The 24,471-nt window shown below is 40.4% G+C and overlaps 1 protein-coding gene across 5 annotated transcripts in view; it reads left to right on the forward strand.

The window, feature by feature from the left end:
- Positions 1-24,471, forward strand: part of rhot1a (ras homolog family member T1a) — an 80,388-nt gene that overhangs the window by 45,724 nt on the left and 10,193 nt on the right. For 4 of the 5 annotated variants that reach the window (XM_063030648.1, XM_063030645.1, XM_063030646.1 and 1 more), the window contains 5 exons: positions 772-902; positions 3,044-3,127; positions 8,361-8,483; positions 13,371-13,573; positions 15,031-15,153. In XM_063030648.1, coding sequence (XP_062886718.1) covers positions 772-902; positions 3,044-3,127; positions 8,361-8,483; positions 13,371-13,573; positions 15,031-15,153 — 664 coding nt within the window. The remainder of the gene's footprint in view (positions 1-771; positions 903-3,043; positions 3,128-8,360; positions 8,484-13,370; positions 13,574-15,030; positions 15,154-24,471) is intronic. The other variant, XM_063030647.1, reaches the window with a different exon arrangement.

Here is a 24,471-nt window from a genome sequence, read left to right on the forward strand (position 1 = left end):
GTTTCATAAAAACATTCAACATGGTTTCCAAATCTATCCCTCTTAGCAAAGCTTGGTTGGTTTTTAACTACCTGAATTCAACTGAAGTTGATATTGTTGGACATTGCTGTATCTGTAACTCTGTGCTTCTCAATCCATCATAAACCTATATTCTTTTCTTCCAACTGAATTGAAAACCTAACAATAAGTTATTAAGGTTTAGCTTCAGTGCAGTGGAAATGAAAATTAAATTTCCTTCACAAAATGCTGAAGGAACTCAGTAGGTCGGGAGGCGTCTATGGAAAGGAATAAAGAGTCGACATTTTGGGCTGAAAACCTTCATCAGGACTGGAAAGGAAGGGGGCAGAGGCCAGCATGAGTAGGTTGGGGAAGGAGAAGCCATACAAGCTAGAAGGTGATAGGTGAGGTGGGGGGGTATATATTGAGAAGCTAGGAGGTGATAGATGGAAAAGATAAAGGAATAAAGAAGCTTCCCACTTCATCCCCCTTCCCCCACACACCTACCTTTTCCTTCACCTGGCTTCACCAATCAACATCCCTTCCCCCCCCCACTTTATTCTGCTTCTTCCCCCTTCCTTTCCAGTCCTGATAAAGGATCTGGGCCCGAAACATCAACTGTATATTGCGTTCCATAGCTGTTTCCTGACCTGCTGAGATCCTCCAGCATTTTGTGTGTATCACTCTGGATTTCCAGCATCTGCAGAGTTTCTTGGGTTTAAATTTCCGTCGCCCGATAAAAAGTGTCATAAACCATGCTTTATATTCCCTCAGTAACAAGGGATAAAAAGTTGGATCTGCAGAAAAAGCAAACACAAAGAAACGTGTTTCAGTGCAACATTATTGGTATGAAGAACAGCGGCAAGACTGGAATTCTGCAAGGTTTTCTGGGTCGAAATCTGGCAGTAAGTATCTCCAATTATTCAAATCCTGTAATTTTATATTTTAATGTAAGAAGGTCCTATATCTCAAATTAGTTGGACAATTACCTAACTTTGAACTCTGTATCAAATTAGAATAAAATTTAAAAATCTTGTTGTCTATCAGTGAGGACACTATAGCGCTAATTGAATTAGATATTAATGCATATTGGAGCCACTTCACAAATCTGTTTGTTCTGTGCAACACTTTAGTAGTTAATGATTTAGGGTGGAGAGAAATTGTAGATTTTCAAGTCTGATTGATTCTGTATTATTGTCAATGAGAAAAAGATTGATGGTTTTGAATAAAAGAGAATGGTTAGCTTTATTTGTCTCATGCACATCGAAACACAATGAAATGCGTTGTTTTGCAAAAAAAAGCAAGTATTTATTTATATATTGGATACTGTAGCAGATAGTGTAAGGTCTTACGACACTAGCTGTAAGATCAGGGTTCAATTCCCATTGCTGTCTGTAAGGAGTTTGCACGTTCTCACGTGGATTTCCTCGGGATGCTCTGGTTGCCTCCTACATTCTAAAGCTGTGCGGGATAGGATTAGTGAACTGTGGGAATGTTATGTTGGTGCCAGAAGTATGGTGACATTTGCAGGCACAATCTTCACTGACTTGATTTGACGCAAACAGCACCTTTCTCTGTATGTTTTTCATATATGCCAAAGTTATTCTAAAATCTTAAGGAGGGTAATTATAATGGCAGGAACTACAAATAAGAGGAGAGGGTTCAAGTAAAGTTCAAATAATTTTAGTTATCAGCCCTATTGCTTCCTCTCTTACTAAAGTTCTGTCTGCATCTCCCCCAAGGCATGTTAAACATTCATTATTAATTATTATTTGTGTATCTAGGATGAAAAAGACTAAAACCACTATGAGGTGTGTGGTTGGGTAAGGGATAGGGTCAGCAGACTGAGTCTGTAGAATTTAACTTGATGAAGCAGAATGTGAATTTAAACACTAACTTGATATGAAACCCTTGACAATTGTCATATGGGTTGTACTTAGTAAATATACTCAGTGGCCACGGAGTTTTTGTTCATGGTCTTCTGCTGTTGTAGCTCATCCACTTCAAGGTTCGGTATATTGTGCAACATCTGCACAATGGTGCAATAAAACAAAAAAAAATCCAGTGAGCGGCCGTTCTGTGGGTAAAAAACGCCTTGTTAATGAGAGAGGTCAGAGGGGAATGACCAGACGTACCAGCTGACAGGGAGGTGACAGTAAATTAAATAACTGTGATACAACAGTGGTGTGTGGAGAGCAGAGATGTTGTACATTCAAAGATGAATGTATGACATGTCAAACCTTGAAGTGAATGGGTTAGAGCAGCAGAAAACCAAGAACATACACTCGGGCTATCGTATGAGAGAGAGGGAAACTGATCATCTGACTACTTGGGTTTAGAACATCATTCCCATGTTGATTGGGCCCAAAGAAATGACACCACTAAACAGTTCTGTAGAATGTAATGTGTAATGTCCTTGAATTGCCCAAGAGTGTTGTACAGCAGTGAAACAATATCAATGCTTTATCTTCCCACATGTTCCTTTGTGTCTTTCCATCTCCCTCAGAGATTAGATTTCATGGAGCACTAGTTAAAACTCATCAAGGTCTACAATAAACACGAGAGATTCTGCAAGTACTTAAGATCTTGCACTAGAAATTAGCTTCATTTGTCACACGTCTATCAAAACATGCAGCAAAATGTGTCATTTGCATCAATGACCAGCACAGCCCAAGCATGTGCTGGGGGCAGCCCACAAGTGTCACCAGGTTTCCGGTGCCAACCTAGCATGTCCATAACTCACTAACCCTAACCTGTACATCGTTGGTCTGTATGAGGAAACCGGAGCACCCAGAGGAAACTCGCGTGTAAGAACATACAAACTCTGTACAGTGGCAGGAATCGAACCTTGATCCATGATTACTGGCACTGAAAAGCAGTTGTGCTAGCCACTATGCTACTGTGCTGCCCTGGTCATACTCGGTTTGATTTACTGAGTAGTTTATTTTTCACATTCACAATGTTAAGTCAATGTGTTTCGTAATAGATGTTGTAACGTTCTGTTCGGAAGCTGTAAATATCACTTCTGTTTTATTTTTCATCACAGAAACAAAGACAAATAAAAGAAGAACACAAATCACTTTATGCCATAAACACAACATATGTATATGGACAAGAAAAATACTTACTGGTAGGTAGTCATGTGGACATAATAGAAATGAGTAGAATTTTTGTACATTTTAATCATCTGTGGTTCACAGCTGTCCTAGACTCACTAATTTTCAGTAACAAATGTTTAAGACAATGTTAAATGTGTTGAATTTTTTAGAAAGTTTAAAAATTATCTTAACTTTTTTTTATAGTAGATAAGACTCACAGAACACTACAGCACAGAAACAGGCCTTTTGGCCCATCTAGTCCATGCCGAATTATTATCCTGCCTAGTCCCATCAACTTGCACCTGGACCCATTTCCCTCCCATCCATGAACTTATCCAAACTTCTCTTAAATGTTGAAATCAAACCCACAACTGCCTTTCTGTTGCAACTTGTTTCACACTCTCACCACTCTGAGTGAAGAAATTCCCCTTCATGTTCCCTTTCACCATTCATCCTTAACCAATGACCTCTAGTTCTAATCTCACCCAACCTCAGTGGAAAAGCCTACTTGCATTTACCCTATCTATAGCCCTCATAATTCTGTACACCTGTATCAAATCTCGCCTCAATCCTACGCTCATATTGGATTGGTGGTAATTCCACTCGATTTATTTCGTGCTCTATAAATAACTACTAATGGTTACTTAACATTCCTGAACAAGTATTATTGAAAAGAAAGAAAGTTATAATGAAGTTGCTATTGTTGGGATTATGTTTGATCGACTTTTGTCTCAATATTTGTGATCTTCTGTAGAAGTGTCAGTGCTTGGCTTCATTAAGGTTTTGCCTTTTGTACCGGATGAAACTGGATGGCAGGGTGGAGATGCGTCTCTACCAAAGGAGGTGTAAGGCACTCCTTCCCTTCGCTAGCCAGCAAGATGTAGCACCTCTTAGCCCCCGGTCAGGGTCACGTGAAGCCGTGGGAGCAGCTGCTTAAAATAGTTGCATGTGCAGCTGGTGCATATCACAAGTCCTGGTTATGCCACTGACGGGCAGATGATCTCTGAAGAGTATTGATAATGGCTGGGGTCACCTGTCTTGTAAAGACACTGCCCAGAAGAAGGCAATGGCTAACCACTCCTGTAAAAAGATTTGCCAAAAACAATCGTGGTCAGGGGAAAACTATGATCACACACATCATATGACATGGCATGCATGTAATGATGATGATGACCAGATGAAAATCTCATCAAGTTTTACATCTTGTCCTTCGGGATGATACCCATTATAGTTTGTAACCTCTGTTCTGAACAGCAAGGATTTCAATCTGAAGCCCCAATTACAAACCTCTGGACATGTTTGCTTATTTAACTGGTAGTATTTTCAATGCCTCAAAGTTATGATTTTGAGCCCTACTTTAGTAGGACATACAATTCCGTAGGCTAACATAGGAGGAGGTCTTGTACTGATCCACACTGACTGCGATCTCCCAGTAAGGAAGTTAAGGATCCAGAGGGAGAGGGAGGTGCAAAGGCCAAGGTTTTAAAGCTTATTGATTAGTACTGAGGAGATGATGGTGTTGAACATTGAGCTGTAATCAATAAGCAACATTCTGATATAGGTGCTGTTGTCTAGGTTCTCCAAAACTGTGTGGAGAGCCAGTGAGATTGCATCTACTGTAGACCTGCTGGCAAATTCAGCAGGTCTGGGTACTTGCTCAAGCAGAAGTTGATTCTAGCCATGACCAACCTCTCAAAGCACTTCATCACAGTAGGTGTAGGTGAAAGTCATTGAGGTAGCTCGCCCTGCTTTTCTTAGGGACTGATATGATTGATGTCATTTTGAATTGGGTAGGAACCTCTGAGCACAGCAGTGAGAAGTTGAAGCTGTCCTTGAACACTCTAGCCAGTTGGTTGGCATGGGTTTTCATTGCCCTGCCAAGTACACCACTGGGGCCTGACACCTTGCAAGGGTTCACCCTCTTGAAGGCTGCTCTGACATCAGCCTACAAGACGAGATCACAGGGTTAGTGCTACCATTTGGGCTGCAGTTTCCTGTTGATGCCACAGAGAGAGCTTTAATTGAGTGCCAGTCTAGTTGGATTTTTCTCAACCATTCACGTCCAAAAAGTGCTGGCCCTCCAGTTTCCAATACATAAAGTTCAAACTGTTGTGTTTGGCCTCCATATGTCACCTTCACTTTCAGTTTGCCTTTGGGGGGCATTTTTTTTTTTGCCTGTGTAAGTCATTAGCATCACTGCATTCTTCTCTAATGGTATCTCAGAAAACAGTCTGTTGTAGTCAGCCTCTGGAATTATGGACAAAGGTGACCCTGCATCCAGCTCCATTTTCAGTTTTAAACTGGACACATCTATTGTGATCCAGATGACTTTGTGATCTGCTAAAGTTATACTATGCAGTTCTAGGCATGACGTTCTTTTGAGTGCCACATACAAGTCTATCCCTTAATGCATCAGAAAGTGCATATCCAAAGTCACAGTACTGGGAAATTTTACATAGTTCTGCAATATATTCAGAAATGCTTTCCTCTTTTGACTGGTTCCTTTTGTAAAATCTAAATCTCAGCTATTGCTAACGGCTTAGGGCTCAAATGATTTTGTAAAATGTCTGGCTGCTGGCTTTTCAGGGGTTACTAAGTGCAATACGAGAGTATATGTTTTTGGGCCCATTAAACTAAGAAGTGTAGGGGCTTTCTTTTACTCCATGTTATTCACCTTCATTAGCATTATCAAATTAATCAACTTTCCCAACTGATGCCATTGCAACATTATTTTATCTTTAATTTCAGTACGTTTCTCGCTATTACTCATGTGTCCTTTGGCTTTCTCATGCTGTTTAGCTCTTGCTGTTTCGTCCCATAACCATCGGTGCAGTTTGTGATAAAGTTCATACTCGTCGCCAATTTGTTGTGTCTGTGCACAGCTGCATATCGGCGGGGGAGTGGGACTAAATGGGAGAATGGATCAGCTCATGATAAAATGGCGGAGCAGACTCGATGGGCCGAATAGCCGACTTCTGCTCCTTTGTCTTATGGTTACCAGTCGCTGTAGGGATTCCCAAGGTGTAGTGTTATTCTACCTTTCAAAGTGTGCATAAAAGACATAGAGCTCATCAAGAAGTGAATCATCACTGCCATTTATGCTGTCAGGTTTCACCTACTAGAAAGGACTGGCATGTAAATCCTCCCACAGCTCTCATACACCTGATTATTCTCTAACTTCACCTCTCACAAAGTTCCGCTTCCTTTTGTTATGGTGATGCAAGTTCCATTTCAGCAGAGGAAACTATTTAAAATATAATGGAAATAGTTAGAATTTTAAAGTTGAAGGTGCTGTCCAGGATAGTATTTAAAGCAGAAAGCAATATTTCCTAAAAGTACTGTTCCCTTTCTTCTGCATGTGTGCACACACACATGGACATGCCTCCCGAGTAGTTTTAAACGTTGGAAGCACATGAGGTCATGCCATTTACACTCTTCCTTGTTCAAAGTACCTATACTACCCATATCCATATTCATTCATTATGTATGACGTGGGCGATCATGGCCTTGACCATGATTGTTCTTGGCAAATTTTTCTACAGAATTGGTTTGCCCTTCTGGGCACTGTCTTTACAAGATGGGTGACCCTGACCATTATCAATACTCTTCAGAGATGGTCTGCCTGGTGACAGTAATCACATAACCAGGAATTGTGTTATGCACCAGCTGCTCACATGACTCTGATCGGGGGGCTAAGCAGGTGCTACACCTTGCCCAACGGTGACCTGCAGGTTAGTGGAGGAAATGAGTAACTTGCACCTCCTTTGGTAGAGACCTATCTCCACTCCACCACCCCACCATATCCATATACTACCCTGAGATTCCTGCAAGAAAATGAACCTCAGTGTAACTTATACGTACTTTGATAATAAATTTACCTTGAACTTTGTAGTAATGAACCTCTGTTGTCGACTGAACCCAACAAATTTAAATTTGTCCTTTGATGCTAAAACTCCAGAAACTCTTTAAATATTCTGTTTTCCATTTTCATGGAGGTACTTCTTACTTACCATCTCTAGATTAAAAATATTCAAATACTTTAATCTCTAGAGTTCCCTCCAATCGTCTTTTGGATTATTTAGTTTTGGTGCCTTCTCGTGTTAGAAATTGGTATTACATCAGTTCAAATCCATCTGTTTTGTGTATCGAAATAGAAATAAGGCTCCAGTAATCTGGCACCACTGGGGCTTTGGTTGTGCCGTGTTTCCAGACTATTGGATGTTAACAGAACACAGTTGTGACTGTTGCTTACATGTTGTGAACTTGTATAATAAATTTTCCAGTGGACTATCTGGATTTCTGAACAATCAGGCTGGATTATTCAAGTTTTTACTACTAGAGTTTGGCCAATAAATAGCAGTAGAGGTGCACGATAATGGGAATGCCTAACGCTCTGTATTTTAACAGTATACTTGGTAGATCTCCCAGGAATATCAAATTAACACTTTTACCACTAATATGAAATAAACCATTACTTGGGAACAGCATGTGGCCATTCTACCTTCTTGAACATATTTTTTCATTTGGTGGCTCATATGGAACCCAATTACAGAGAGTCAGTGTTAAATTTTCCAGTTTGGGATGTAATCCTGAGACTGTAAAAGGCACTGATGATGTCTCACTTAGAGTGTTATGAGCAGTTTTGGGTTTCTTGTTTAAGAATGGATGTGTTGACATTGGAGAATGTTCAAACGAGGTTCAAGACAATGATTCCAGGAATGAAAAGGTTATCATATGAGCAACCATTGAAGAGGGCTTTGAGCCTGTACTGGCCGGACGTTAGAAGAATAATGGTGGATCTCATTGAAATAATGGTGGATCTAATCTCTATCGAATGTTGAAAGGCCTTGATAGGGTAGATGTGAAGAGGATGTTTCCTTTGTTGGGGAAGTCCAGGACCAGAAGGCACAGTCTCAAAATAGAGGGACATCCATTTAGTGCAGAGATGAGGAGGAATTTCTTTAGCCAGAGGGTGGTGAATCTGTGGAATTTGTTGCCAGAGGCGGCTATGGAGGCTAGGTCACTGGGTACATTTAAGACAGAGGTTGATAGATTCCTGATTAGTATGAGTGCTGAAGGGTTACGGGAAGAAGACAGGACAATGGGGTTGAGAAGGAAATGGACAAGCCATGATCAAATAGTGGAGAAGACTTGATGGGCTGAATGGCCTAATTCTGCTCCTATGCCTTATGATCTTGTATCCTGTTTTAGTGCATTGTTTTAATTATAAAGATTAATTCTAAGTTTGTGTATGTATTTTTCCAGCTACATGAGGTTTTGTCTGATTCAGAGTTTATTTCTGCCTCTGACACTACTTGTGACGTTGTTTGCCTTGTGTACGATGTCAGCAATCCCAAATCGTTTGAGTATTGTGCAAGGGTCTTTAAGGTACGTCTAATTGCAATATAAAAATATGTATTAAAGTTAATATAAAATTCATTTGTATTTGTAATTTCTGTGCCACCTCCACATCTATGGAACATAAAACTGAACAGTACAACACAGGAACAGGCCCTTTGGCCCACAATATTATGCCGAACCAAATATATTAATAATCAAATGATTAGCTAAACTAATCCCTTATGCCTAAACAATGTACAAACTGTAGAATAGATTACTCTGCCCAACCCTCTGCTGGAACCTCGCCAGTTCAGTCCAAAGCCATAGCTGAACTGGTCAATGTCATGGGCTTTTGTCACACCTCTTTGACAGGAGTTATCCATTCAATCTGCTTGTTATCATCTCACCTTCCTGCACCATTTCCCTGCATCCATTTGATGTGCTTATAGTCCTGTCAGTCAGCTGCACTAGTTAGCTTCTGCTCAGACAATAACGAATAGAGGAGTCAAAGCTTCACGGAGGGAACTCGTTCCCTTCCATTGATGCTGCCTGACTTGCTGAGTTCCTCCAGTGTTTTGTGTATGTTGTTAAAGATTTCCAGCATCTGTACAATCTATAGTGTCATCTGTCACCCTTCACTTGTGTAATCCTGAGGTCAAATTTCATAATGCTGCCGTTTTATCTCTGCTACCCTCGGTTTCCTGTCTGATGTCTTGAGCTGTTATTTTTTATAAAATTCTCCTTCATCTCATCTGCCATAGCCCTCTTTTGCCTTCCTAATGTCCTTCTTGTGTGTACACTTACACGTTTAACCCCACTACAAGCAGCCTCTCCCAATTCATGTTTGCAAATTCTGCTCTGATGCCATTGAAGATAGCCTTCTCTTCCCCCACCCCCCAGTTTAGAATTTTAACTCTTTCCATTACTAAACTGGAACTAATATAATTATAGTCAGTGTCCCTAAAGTACTCTCCACCATCATGTCACCCACTTGCCCTGCCTAAGGGGAGTTTGACTGTAGCGCCTTTTCTAGTAGAGCCAGTTACTGGGAGGTATTGTTTAAAATGTCCCACTGACCAACAAAACAATATAATACCATGGTGGCACAGCATGGTAGCATAACAGTTAGCGTCTTGCTATTACAGCACCAGCCCCTGGAGCTCACTGCCTGAGAGGCTGTTTAGAGGTAGAGGCACAATAGCATAACGGTTAGTGTGACACTATTATAGACCAGTGACCAGGGTTCAATTCCCACTGCCATCTGTAAGGAGTTTGTATATTCTTCCGTGACCATGTGAGTTCCCCCACCCCACAACCACATTCCAAACCTATATGGGTTAGTAGGTTAATTGGTCACATGGGTGTAATTGGGCGGCGCAGTCTCGCTGGGCCGGTAGGGCTTGTTACTATATTGTACCTCAAAGTAATATTAAATTTAAAAGAAGTCAAATGCTGTGCCTGTGCTATCAGGAAGAAGGTTACAGGAGCCTCAGGACTCGCACCACCAGGTTTAGGAACAGTTATTATCCCTAAACCATCAGACTCTTGTACCAAAGGGGATAACTTCACTCATTTTCACTTGCCCCATCACTGAACTGTTCCCACAACCTACAGAGTCGCTCTCAGGGGCACTTCATCTTGTTCTCAATATTCATTGCTTATCTATTATTATTGTTGTTTCTTGTATTTGCAGTTTCTTGTCTTCTGCACACTGGCTGTTTGTCCGTTCTGTCGGTGCGGTCTTTCATTGATTCTGTTGTGGTTATTGGATTTATTGACCATACCTGCAAGGAAATTAATCTCCGGGTTGCATATGGTGACTTTGAACTTTTCAACTCTGAAATGTGGTAGGGGAAGTATGCTTCTGAGTATTTGAATAATTTGAGGAGAAGTGTTGTAATTCAATGGGGTTATGTATAAATAAGCAAAACCTGGAAAGAAGATTAGTTTTGTATTCTAATTACTTCACAAATACAGGCTTGCACTTCCTCATGGAGAAAATGACCCTAACAGCTGCTCACACTCGTATCCTGCTTCAAATTCAAATTTACATACTTACAGGGTGTAAGTGCTATGAAAATTAGCTTTTTGCAGCAGCAACACAATGCATTATAGACATAAACCTAACACAAATTTTGCATAATTTCCCCATAAGTAAAATCAATGACAAAATATAACATCATAATGCTTGGATGATGTAGGCCTGCTTGAGTGGCACGCCATTGGTCAGAAACAGTGAAGTGGTGCATGATGAGGGAGTGGCAAAGGGGTGAGGGAGGGGTGTAATTTTTTTTTAAAAACTATTAAGTTTATAATTCATTTATTAGTTATAACTGAGTTCTTTGGATCAGTGAAGTTCCAACTTAAACTCTCCATTATTTTGTTAGCTGGTAATAATCAGAGTGCAACAAATTAGGGAACGGAAAAGTCAACCAGGATTCCTATTCCTTATAGAGTCACAGAGTACTTCAGCACAGAAACAGGCCCTTTGACCCATCTAGGCCATGCAGAACTGTTATTCCGCCTAATCCCATCAACCTGCACCCAGACCTTTGCCCTCTTACCCCTCCCATCCATATACTTATCCAAGCATCTCTTAAATGTTGCAATCGAACCTGTATCCACCACTTCCGCAGGCAGCTTGTTCTGCACTCACACTGCTCTCTTAGTGAAGAAGTTCCTCCTCAGGTTCCCCTTAAATATTTCACCTTTCACCCTTAACCTATGACATCTAGTTCCAGTCTCACACAGCTCCAATGGAAAACCCTATCTATACCCTCATTATTTTGTATACCTCAGTCACTGGGTGGTGGGGTGGAGATACATCTCTACCAAAGGAGGTGTAAGGCACTCCTTCCCTCCGTAAGCCTGCAGGTCACCCTTGGGCAAGGTGTAGCACCTAACTAACACCCCTCCCCTCCCCCCCCCCCCCGGCTGCCTACCCGATCAGGGTCCCGTAAAACAATGAGAGCAGGTGGTGGATAGTCATTGAGCACTTGGTGCCTATCACAAGTCCTGGTTATGTGGACGCCAGGCAGTCAATCTCTAAAGGAAAAACTCTTTGCGGGCTTCCAGCTGGGTACAAGTATCAATTTTTACTGGTGTTTCAATGACAGACTCTTGCCATCTTCATCAGGGATGATGCCTGGGCATGTCTAGTCAGTGGTGTTTATACCCATATAACCATATAACAATTACAGCACGGAAACAGGCCATCTCAGCCCTTCTAGTCCATGTCAAACACTTACTCTCACCTAGTCCCACCTACCTGCACTTAGACCCCTGTAATTAGAGTGCAAAACTTGCCCTCTTTCCAGGTTTTGCTTATTTAAAGATAACCCCAATTGAATTACATCACTTCTCAAATTATTCGAATGTGCAGAAGCATACTTCGAAGAGGAACCTGTTGTTGCCACCTGTCTTCCCTATATTCCTTCGGTTTCTGGATGGATCGCCAAAATCCTGAAGAAATACCAGGTTAATAGCATCCACAAACCCGCAAGGAAGCTTAAGTCACAGCTTGTATGGATCAAAAATGGCCTGAGACTCAGGTCAGATGGCATTTACAGGATTCTCTGTGAATGCAGTGCAGCATGTATTAATCAGACAGGATGCACAGTGGAAACCCACATCATGGAGCACAGGAGTTGTACCCTTTTGGGTTACCTGGAGAAATCAGCGGTAGCAGAACATTGCATTCGCAATGGCCATAGGATTGACTTCAACAGCACAAAATTACCGTGCCATGCCAATGGCTTTTAGGACGGTCTGGTGAATGAAGCCATTGAAATACAACTAGAGGAAAGGAATTTTAACAAAGATGAAGGCCTCACTCTAAGTAAGAACTGGAATTCGATTGTAAACAAGGTGGGACAGCGGAAACCTGATTGGAGGAGGACTAACCAACCAGGCGGGACACACGACAGGTATAAATATCACTGGACTGGACATACCCAGATATCATCTCTCATGAAGGTGACTGATTGTGTCATCGAAACGTTGGTTAAAATCAATACCTGTACCTGGCTGGAAGCCTGAGAAGAGTTTATTTGTTATATATGCCAGGAAAGCACTAGATCCTTTTTCAATTTCTGAAGAGTATTGATAATGGTTGGGGTCACCTTCTGGACAGTGTCTTTACAAGACAGAAAGTAATGACAGAGGGGAAGAAGCTGTTCCTAAACATTGACGTGTGTCTTCAGGGTCTTGTACCTCTTCCTGGTGGCAGTAATGAGAAGAGGGTATGTACCAGATGGTGTTGATTGTGGATTTTTCTGTTTTGAACTCCACTTATAGTGGGATGGATCACAAGCATCCAGTCATCGCCCACCCTGAAGATGAAATGGCTTACTGAAACTCAGCCTTGCTCCCTGTTAGATAATAGTTGTTTCACATGGTACAAAATGGAGTCTTGTCCATCCCAGTGTGTATCTAAGAGTGGAATAGAGAATCATAAAGCAGTATGGCATGGATACCCACCCTTCGGTTCAACTGTCCATGCCCACAGCGGTGCCCACTCAGCTAATTCCAATTTCCTGCGTTCAGCCCGTATCCAACACAGGTCCATGTACCTATCCAGGTGCTTAGTTATACTGTTGTACCTGCCTCGCCATGCTTCCAGCGCCAACATAGCATGCCTACAGTTGACGAACCCAAGCCGTATGTTATTCGAATGTGGGAGAAAGCCAGAGCACCTAGAGGAAACCCTCGGGGTCACAGGGAGAAGGTACAAACTCCTTACAGGCAGCAGATCAGTAATGACTGGCAGTGTAAATTACTGAGCTAACCACTGCACTACTGTGCTGTCCCAAATTTTGGAAGCCATTTTTAAACTTAGGGTAGAAGCTGTTGAGTAACAAGTGTTAATTAATAATAATTCTCATTGTACCTAAAACTGCAATTAATAATTGTATGTTTTTTTTTGGATGACAATAGCAACACTTCATTGACAGCAAAACGCCATGTATTATTGTAGCTGCAAAATCAGACCTACATGAAGCTAAACAAGGCCACAGCATTTCTCCCACTGAGTTCTGCAACAAACACAAAATGCCACCGCCACAAAGTTATACCTGCAATACTGTTGGCCCACCAAGCAAAGACTTCTTCGTCAAAGTGACTACCATAGCTATGTATCCGTAAGTATAATGGCAGTCACGTCACCATGGCGCTGCGTGTGTTATATTAAGATATGCAGGAATTCCCATTGTTAGCTACAAACTGACACAACACACAATTGTCAAAGTTGAGCTGAAGTAGCAGGAATACTCTGCAAAACTGGATGAATAGTGACCATAAATAACTAATGAATTCAGATGGTTCACCTGGGTCACTTTGTTGTAATATTTCAGTGAACACAAATATGTAACCAAATGTTCAAAATATTAAATTTTAGAATAGTTAGAATAACCCTTATCTAGGAAATGATGTGCTGAGAAATGAGAGGGTCCAAAGGAGGCTCACGAGAATGATTCCAAGAATGAAAGGGTTAACATAATGAGGAACATTTGATGGCTCTGGGCCTGTACTCATTGGAGTTTAGAAGAATGAGCAGGGATGTCATTGAAACCTGTTGAATCTTGAAAGACTTTTGACAGAGTGCACATGGAGAGGACATTTCCTGTACTGGGGGAGTCTAGGACCAAAGGGCATGGACTTCCCTTTAGAGCAGAGATGAGGTATTTCTTCAGCTAGAGAATGGGAAATCTGTGGCATTCATTGCCACAGATAGCTATGAAGGCAAAGTCACTCAGTATATTTAAAGTGAAGGTTGATAGGTTCTTGATTAGTAAAGGTGTCAAACGATTACAGGGAAAAGGCAAGAAAGTGAGTTTGCAAGGGAAAATAAATACAGTGTAATTGAATGGTGGGGCAGACTTGATGGGCCAAGTGGCCAAATTCATTTTGTCTGTCCTCCGGAAGTGGAGCTGAATATATGATGACTGGAATTCCACTTTCTGGAATATTTCTATTTCATAATCTTTCAAATCCAGTTTATTTGCAGAGTGTGCTGTTATTAATGGTTCAAACTTGAATGCCCATTCCCTCTTTGTAGCACATGATGATATTAAGTGCATGGAGACTGCTTCTGAAATGTGTGATAATTGCAGGCTTTTGACAGTATGACAGTTGGCATCCTGGTGTATTCATATGAATTGGATTCATCCAGGGTGTTTTACTAAAATAGACAGACAAATCCTAGTAAAAATAAACTCTCGACTACAGCAGGGAGATGACAGCCAGTGAGCTAGCAGACTAATACAAAGCCTTGGTGTTATTTTCTTTCAAATCTGGTATCACTGGAATTGCTACGGATGTACGTTGTATTTTAAATGCAAAAGGACTTCTTGTGGTGCAATTCCTTTATTTTGGTTCATTTAGTTATTGCCGTATATTGGTCTTGTAAATTTTACTTCCTCTCATTCCTGTAGGATTGTCACGTGTGTGTTCTCCCTGTGGGGAGTAGTTGAAAAATGTTCAGGACTGGCATTGGACAGTTGGGGACTTTGAGAACCATGTGAATCTGCATTTTATTTTCTTTAATTTTTATTTACAACTGGCGACTCAACTGCCTTACTTCTGTGTGTTTCCGCAGCCATGCCCGATTACGCTGTCTATGCACCTGCAACAGGTGTACATTTTGCATCTGTCAGACCTTCCTCAACTCAGACTTGCTGCAATCTGTAAAGACCAAATTCTGCACTACAGTTCTTAACAGGTTCTTCCTTTTATTTACTGGCTCTCAGAAGGTCTTCTGGTTGTTTTTCTGGGGCAGGGTAATCTTCAAAAGTCAGCTTCACTCAGCATATCCACTGAAGTTTATCTACATTTTCAGGATTTTAATTTTGAAGGGTTTTTTTTAAGCTTTTATTCATGGGGGGGATTTTTAAAAAAAATTTCAAGCCCTTGACGTCAGAGGGAAGGGTAATGGCAGTCATTAAAATGTACTTGGTTTTAACTAGACTTGGTACATTCCTGTCAGTCATTACTCGTAAATTCTGATGAAAATTGTCTGGCAAGTCTGAAAAGATTACCTGTGGAAGGAAGGATATTAAACATTTCAGCAAACACAACGATTTAAAAAAAATCGCTGAACTGATTCTGCTACATTTACAGTGCTGGATGAGCAAAAGCACAGAATGCGATGTTTGATTCCTCATGCATGTAAAATAATATTCTACTTAAATCACTTGAGGAGATGCCCTTCCCCGGATTGTGTATCCATTTTGGGCAAAGTGAATGCACAGTCAGTGTTAAGATTTAGAAAAGAACCTTCCTACACCAACACCATTAAGGTTTCTAGTGTCAGAGCTGTGTGAGCAGATTAAATAAGCTCAAGTGGATCTCTGCTTACCTTGATTTACCTTGTGTGTTGTGAGTTTGATTGGGGTTAACAGATCAATGTCTATTCACAATATTTTGCATGATCCACGTCTTCAGTCAAAAGTTTGTGGCTTGCTTTAAGAAGAATTTAATGTAGGCAAATTGTCATTCCTAAATGTAAGATATTAGTTATTAATTTAAAAGAAGCTCAACAGATATTCCCTCTTCTTGGGCAAAGGATTTCTGAGTGCTGAGCAGAATTCTCTCCATACAGCTCTGACATTACGATCCAGAACAAAGTAGCCAACTTGATTGGGACTCCATCCACCACCTTAAACGTTCAGTGACTTTGCCACACAGAGTAGCTGCAGTGTTCGCTATCTAGAAAATGCTCTGCTGCTGTTCGTCAAATCGACTCCATAGACATCTCTCAAATCCATGACCACTGCCATGAAAAAGAACAGACACACAAGAGCATGACCAGCATGTTTCCCTCCAGCCTAGGCATTATACTAACTCACCATCACCTTCTCAAGGTGCAATAAACTGTGAGCGTGCCACCAGCACCCACATTGCAAGAACTAAGTATATTAAGATAACCAGAGATAGAGGGAGCACCGATAGGGACCAAAGCAGTAATTGCTGACCCTAGATGATGCAGGTGAGGTTTTAAATGTATTCTGTATTCACAAAGGCTAAAGATAATGTCGTCATCATCTGTATGTGCCGTGTCGTAATGATGTGGGTGATCGTGGCATCCATGACCATGATTATTCTTGACAAATTTTTCAACAGACGTTTTTTTCTGCAGAAGAAGTGGCCGCCTTCTAGGCGATGCCTTTACGAGACGTGTCACCCCAGCCATTATCAATCTTCTTCGAGATTGTCTGCCTGATGTCACTGGTTGCATAACCAGGACTTGTGATATGCACCAGCTGCTCATACGACCATCCACCACCTTCTCCCATGGCTTCACTTGACCCTGATTGGGAGGCTAAGCAGGTGCTATACCTTGGCCAAGGGGGATCTACAGGCTAGTAGAGCGAAAGTGCGCATTACACCTCCTTTGGTAGAGACTAATTTCCACCCCGCCACCCTAACAGATAATGTAGTGAGGTTGAAAGCTGAATTCTAGAGCAAGGTACCATTTATAAGGAAGAGGTATCAGAATCAGGTGTATTATTGATTTGTTTATCATGAAATTTGTTTTTTTGTACGGTTCAAAGATGTAAAAATTACTATAAATTACAAAATAAATAGTGCAATAAAAAGAGAATAACGAGAGTTCATGGAAAGTTCAGAAATCTAATGGCAGAGGGAATGAACCTATTTCTGAAGCACTGAGTATGGGTCTTCACACTTGTACCTCCTCCCTGCTAGTGGTAACGAGAAATGGCATGTCCCGGATGATGAGGCTCCTTAATGGATCCCATCTTCTTGAGGTGCCACCTCTTCAATATGTCTACCGTGATGTTAGATGCCTTATCAGGATTACAGGTGCATATTACCCAGAGCCTGGTACATTAGGGACATTTGTGATACTCTTAGATGGGCACATGGAAGAAAAATGGAGAGCTATGTGGGAGGGAAGGGTTCGATTGATCTTAGGGTAGGTTGAAAGATCAGCACATTGTGGGGTTGTGTTATGCTATAATCTGTGTATTTCCATCTGTTATGGGAGGCAAGGGGGAGATAGCTAGGGCCCATAAGTGTAGTAGGTGTCAGATAACTGAGGAAACCAAATGGATTGCCTGTGTTTAAGAAAACCAGCAGGGATAAGCTCATCAGTCAGTAGTAGGGAAGTTCTTGGAACAAGTTCCGAAAAACAGGATAAGTCTACTCTTGGAAGGCAGGGATTAATCACAGTTGATCAACATGGCTTGGTTGGGGAGATCCCCTATGACCAATTTGATCTGAATACTTTGAAGACATAACAGAATATATTGATGGGTAGTATAGTTGATGTTGTTTACACGGACTTCAATGAGGCCTTTAACAAGGTCCCATGTGGGAGGGAGGACCAAAAGATTAGAGCCCATGAAATCTTAGCTAGGAACACTCCCCACTCCAGTGGGTCAGAGGGAGTGTAGTAATTAGAACTCAAACAGCAGGTTATTAGAATTTTGCTACAGTAGAAACTTTTCTCCATACCAGTGGGCAGAGGTTTAAGATCAAGGATAGGAATCTTGGAGAAGATTTCTGGAAGAATTTTTTTCACCTGGAGTTTGGTCAGCACCTAGAACACACTGCCTGAGGAGCTGGTGAAATCAGAAACTGTATATTTAAGAAGTAACTGGGTAAGTGCTTGAATTGTCATGGCATTTGAAGGCTGTACGCCTAGGGGTGGGGGAGAAAGAACCCTGGGTATACAACTTTAAAATGCCTTGACAATTCAAGTGTTTGCAGGTATACAGAGGTAGGTTCTTGTGTTCTTCTTTGACTTTTTATTTTGGAATAAAAGGACTAAAATCTACACTTTTTCACATTTTTTAACATCTCCAGTATTTTCGTAGGGATTTCTGTAGATTAATATTATATCTGATGATAATACCTTATCACAAAAAACTCAGTTTAACAAACAGAATATAAATTAAGTGTATTGACTTTTTAACCAGAAGCAAAGGGGCCCTTGTTTACACAAGTAGAAAATTCAAATGAAATGTGAATTAATTGATGGTTCTAGCTATGGTTTACAGCTGACCATGGTCAGTAGTGCTGACTGAGCTTTGGCCAGTGAACCAGTAACAGCCAGCATTTGAAATAAAACTGCAGAACCTAGCATATCATCCGGTGGACCCTGTAAAACACACTGGGTTCTCTGCCTTACATCTGTCCTGAAAGACTACACTTTTGTCAGTCTAAATGATGTACTGAAGTCCGAGAGTAGGACTAGGAGCAGCAGTTCTTACTGGCTAGTGAAAAGAGTTTCTAATAAATCTGCATTAAAGGCTGAGGAGATTTAATGTAAAATTCATTTTTATGATCACGTACAACATAAATGAGGAGATGGATGTGTTAGATGGATTTTTCTTACTTTATATCATTTAGGATTATTTGTTATTTCAGATCAGTATTGATCTTGACTTTTTCAGTATGGAACTCTGCATTATAGGGCAGTTTTATGAAATTAGCTGAATACTGGTCAAACCACCTTCCATATAGTATTGCATAGTTCCTAAATGTAAAGATTGGAGTGAAATGACCATCTACTAAAACTTCAAAGCAGGTTGAGATAAAGGAGCTGGTGCATTGTGTACAGGATCCATGTTAAAAGACCTTTACATAGAATGTGCACGTCTGAAAAATATCTGTTGATATAATGCTTATAATGTGCATGTATTACATGTACATGTTTGCTGTCATGTATGTATAAATAAAGTATCTGGTTTTTTTTTAACTGACCAGAGAGATTTAGCAAGCCAGACACTGATATATCCAACCTTATAAGAATGCTTCAGTTCATCCCTTTTCCTGTCCTGAATACTCATTGTTACTGAGGTTAGGAACCAGCTATCCAAGGAGTGCACTGAACTGTGTATATAAGAATATCTACATGTATGTATGTGGAAGCTTTAGAAAAAGTGCAGAGGGGATTTCACAGGATATTGCCTGGACTGGAGGGCATGTCTTGTGAGGAAAGGTTGAAGGAGCTAGGGCTTTTCTCTTTGGTGTGAAGGAGGATAAGACTTATAAAATTATAAGAGGCATAGAGTGGAAAGCCAGTGCCTTTTACCAAGGGTGGTGGTGACTAATACCAGAGAGCATCCCTTTTAAGGTGAGTGGAAGAAAGTTTAGGGGGTATGTCAGAGGTAGGTTTTTTTTACACAGGAAATGGTGGGTACATGGAACACCCTGCCAGGATTGGTGGTAGAGGCTGATACATTAGAGACATCTAAGAGCCTCTTAAATAGACACCAGTGATAGAAAAATGGAGGGCTATGTGGGATGGAAGGGTTAGATTGATCTTATTTACTGCCTGTTAAGCTGCTGCATGTAGGGCAGCAATGAAGGTCCTACATTTCCAGAAACTAATTTTGGTTTTGGTTTTGGCGCTGTTCAGGTCTTCCTTCATCTCAGTAGCTTCCTCTCAGTTTTCACTACTGCCAACCACGCAAGTCCTGGGTGGAGATTCAGTAACTCAATTGCACGCAGATGTAGAACGATTCTTCATTGCTGTTCTCCTAACTGTTTTGTTTGACCAGTCAGCATTGTTAGCCCTGATCTGAACCATCCACCTCCTCTGAACCTGGAGGACCAATGGATCACTCTTAATCTGACCTCTACCCTTTCACTTGTTTGGCATGCGTGACCCTACCAAGAGCCAAAGCATAAAGCCCTGACCCCAGCTAACATAGTTCTCCAGGTCATTGAGGCGTGCAAGTCTTCAAACCAGAAGAAGATTGTGGTCCTCTTGGAGAAGATTAATCTTAGAGTAGGTTAAAAGGTCAGCTCAACATCATGTGCCAAAGGTCAGTACTGTGCTATAATGTTTATAATTACATACAAGTTGGGGATAGGTGAATTTACGAAGTACCAGTTAACCTCACATGATGATGCAAAAACAGGGTCAAACCAAGGTTTCTTTGTGGGGTGATTTTTTTTTTGTCCCCCATTCAAACTCTATTTTTATATATTACGTAGATTTAATTTTCTTTACGTTTCTAAAAAAGTTGTAAATGTGGAGTTGAAAGGGTAGCTAGAGCTTTACAATTTGTTTAAAAACTTGAGATTCTAACGAGGTGGAGAAAGTGCCAAGTTAAATGTGTGAATTAATAATGTAAGGGACGGGAGACCAGAAATAATGCCGAGGTGTGAGAATTTTCTGTGCTGAGATGGAGAGATGTTAAATCTAGATACAGTATTCAGCTTATTTTGACCTTGGAAATTAATTCAGCACAATGTTTTCTTTTCACTAATATTGGGCTTAATTAGAAATTTGTCCAGTTCTGTTTTAGAACATTTTGAATAAATTAATCACACAAATTTGAGTTAATTTCTGTATAAAGAACTTCCTGCTTAGCTGCGTTCATCCCCCATTTTGATAATTAGGTAGACTTTGTGGTAAGAAATACCTTCTATAGTTTAGCGTGAGAAGTAATTCTCCCTTTACAGGCAAGTGAGAACCTAGAAACATTTTAACGGAAGATCTGTTTTTGCTGCTACTTCCTAACCTTTGCAATCTGCCTTGGACTTTTATAACACATCCTTCTATCTACCTGCACAGAAACATTGGAAGCATTTTGATTGCATCTAAGCTTTTTGAAAATAAATTTTCTACATCGTATATTCCATTTTGGCTTCAGCAGGTGTTGAGTGTTACGTTTCTCAAGGTTATTTTCAGTTTTATGCCCACACCTGTTTTTTAATCTTTTTGGACTTTATTCTTCATCAGAATATTGTTTTTCCATACATCTTAGCATCACATGCATATTTTGACACAACTTAAAGCAGAAAGTATGCCTTTATATTTATTTTGTCCCATTTTTCCCCCAGAAAACATCAAAGTGCTTGATAATAAGACTTACTTCTGAAGTGTAGTCACTGTTGCAAGCAAATGTATCAAATCAGATTCTTGATTGCAGGGTTGTGTAAACAGTAGTGCTTTTAACCTGCCTTACTATGGGGAGAAATATTGGTTAAAACGCTATCTTCTTTGAACAGTGTCGTGAGATTTTTCTACCTCCATCTGAGCAAGTAATGAGGGTCATAGTTTAATCCTAATGTAGAACACACTATCTGTAGTAATATACACTTCCTGAAGTTCTAAAGTAAAATACTCACAAGTAATGGAGAAAAGTGTATAGGATTTTACCTCTGCTTCTCTTCCAAAGCTGCTGTGTGACCTGCCTGAACGTTTCCACCATTTTCTGTTTATTTTGGATCAAATTTATCCTGGACTAGAACACCCACAGCATCAAACGTAACAAGCCCCCTGTCTAGATCTTGTTACTCAACCTGTAATCGTCGTTATTTTAACCGATTTCCCATCCTGCAGTATTTTATAATAATCCAGTTTGCAACTTCCTCCTAGATCTTTTTAGTTTTTTCTCATCACAGATTGCGGGTTGAAAGGGGAATAGACTAATGTAGTTTTTTTTGGTTTTGGGGTTTAGTGACAGTGAGTTGGAGATGCTATACTGAATCACAAAATCAACACAGGCCAGGTTGCAGAGAGGAAACTGAGTACACAGAGTGGGGGAATGGATCGTTTCAGAATGTTGCTGATGTCACCAGGCTTATAAGCTCTTAAAGTCATCTAAACTGCTTTTTCAAATTAGACTGTGCTTTCATTGACTTTCATGGCTTGGACTTCTATTCCCTGTGTTCAGTAGATAGACTTCAATACTTCCCCAGCAGTGAAGAAATTAATATGCTTATGATTTCCAGGGTCCAACCTCCAACTTCAGTAGCACTAACTATTTTTTTTCTGTTATAACTTCAAACTTCCCACTAAATGCTACTAAGTTAAAACTAGGTTAAAAATATGTGTAGCAGCAATTTCTGATTCCTTGCTACATGTGTAACTCCCATTTTAATAGTGTATTAGAGTTTTCCAAACCTAACAATTAAAGATTAGCTTTATTTGTTATATACATTGAATCACACACTGTATTTCACATACAGTGAATTGGAGCCGCAGTAGCATAGCATTTAGTGCAGTGCTCTTACAGCTCGCAGCATTCTGGCGTTCCAAGTTCACTTCCAGTGCCGTCTGCAAGGAGTTTGTATGAACTGCATAGGTTTCCTCCAGGTGGTTCAGTTTCCTCCCACAACCCAACAACGTGCTGTTTAGTAGGCTTAATTAGTCATTGTAAATTGTCCTGTTTTTAGGCTAGTGTTAAATGGGTAGGTTGCTGGGCAAAGCAGCCTAGTTGGGCTGGAAAGGCCTGTTCCATGCTCTATCACTAAATTTAAAAATAATAAAATGCTTCTTTTGTGTTGAACATGCTGGGGACAGCTCGCTAGTGTCAGCATGCCAACATACCATGCCCACAACTCACTAACCCTAACCCGTACGTCTTTGGAATGTGGAAGGAAACCCACACGGTTACAGGGAGAATGTACAAACTTCTTACAGACAGCAGCGACCAAATTCACATACACTATTTTACACTTCTAAATAATTTTGAAAGATTGAAATTTTATTGGCATATTTCTGTCAACAATCACTTCACCATATCTCTTGGGGACTACCTGCTTACAGCTTTGACATTAGAATTGCAGTATCTGGGCTGGTTGTGGGCAAGCATCGTATGATTATGACAGGGAATGTCTACCCAGTTTGGAATGCTGCTCATACCACAGGACTGATGGTCATATTGCTGCTGAACGAAGGAACTGATGTCTCAAGCACCCAAGGGAAAGTTGAGGGAATTGCTTCATTAGCTCTTTCAAAGACTATGCGACCAAAATTAGGAGTGAACCACATGAAAGTATTTTGGGGTCAAATTCAATTCCCTAGCTACACATTCAGGCATCTCCGTTCGAAGGCTAGTTGCCTTCTTATACATGGAACAGTGTATCCTTCCTTCAGGTAAGTGATTTAAACTGGGCAGAACAATAACAGTGGATATGCCATGATTAAGATGGCTATTGAAGAATAATTAATAAGTACAGGAACTCAGAGTACAACCAACACTGTCAAGAGTCTTGACCTTTTGATCAAATGCCTCCTTGTAATTTTTAAGGCATTCAGATCATTCAAACTGATATATTCAAAACTGGAAGTAATATTTTTGGGATGGGTGGATAAAGGGACCTGATATTTAATGTTATTTGGTAAATTTTGGAGTTAACTTCCCCAACTGAATTGAATATAGTAATCTCCATATTGTAAAAGCATTTCAGAAAATTAATACCAATCAGTTTTCTGTTTGGGAAGTGTGAGCAAGCTTAAAATCCTGTAAATGTACATGAGAGAAGTTAGCTGTGTTTGTTTAGATGTGGTATAATTCTCACTATGTTGGTTATATTGTGGGGTTTCTGTCTGTAATACCCTTTACTGTTATCAGTAGCTGGGGCTGGGGAAATCTTTTCTACTCTCAATCTGTTATGGGAGTTCAAACCCTCATGCTAATAGTGTCAAAGGGGGTCCTTTGAGTTCTGGGTATACAAGGAACCACAGGAACTATCTAATGTTTTAATCTGGAACTTGCAAACTGGAGATAAATTAATCTCATTGATTTAAAATTAAGCACTTTTCACATATTCCTTCACTGCACCAGTCTGACCCATGCAAAGGCAATGTACTGATGAAGGAAAGCATTTTAAACTACTTGAATTGTAAAGTCAATGTCTCATAGAACCATGTTGTACATTAATCAAATCCTAAATCTACAAAGTTTGCTGAGCTAGAGAAAGTAATTCATGCAGTTAGCAGACTGCACTCCTAAGCAGCCTGGCAGGTTCCCGGGTTCAGTCCCTGCCTCGTGGTGAGTTCAGCCAGGTCACAGGTAGCTCCGTGCCTTAGTGAGAGGCTAATCACACAGAGGTCCTTTCTCTAATCACCTTCATATAATGTAGAAATGCATGTTATTTGATGTCCAGTTTTATACTGTAGGTCTGTAGGTGAAAAAGTTTGTTTTTGCACTAAATTTGACATTAATAAAGCAATTATAGGTTTTTATTTTGTTGAATTAACCTCCCCTGCTGGGGAAAAAACTTCTAATCAATCCCACTTATCACCTGAAAGTTTAAAGATGAAAAATATTTA

This window comes from Mobula hypostoma, chromosome 22 (genome assembly GCF_963921235.1).
Source record: "Mobula hypostoma chromosome 22, sMobHyp1.1, whole genome shotgun sequence".
Lineage (NCBI taxonomy): Eukaryota > Metazoa > Chordata > Chondrichthyes > Myliobatiformes > Myliobatidae > Mobula > Mobula hypostoma.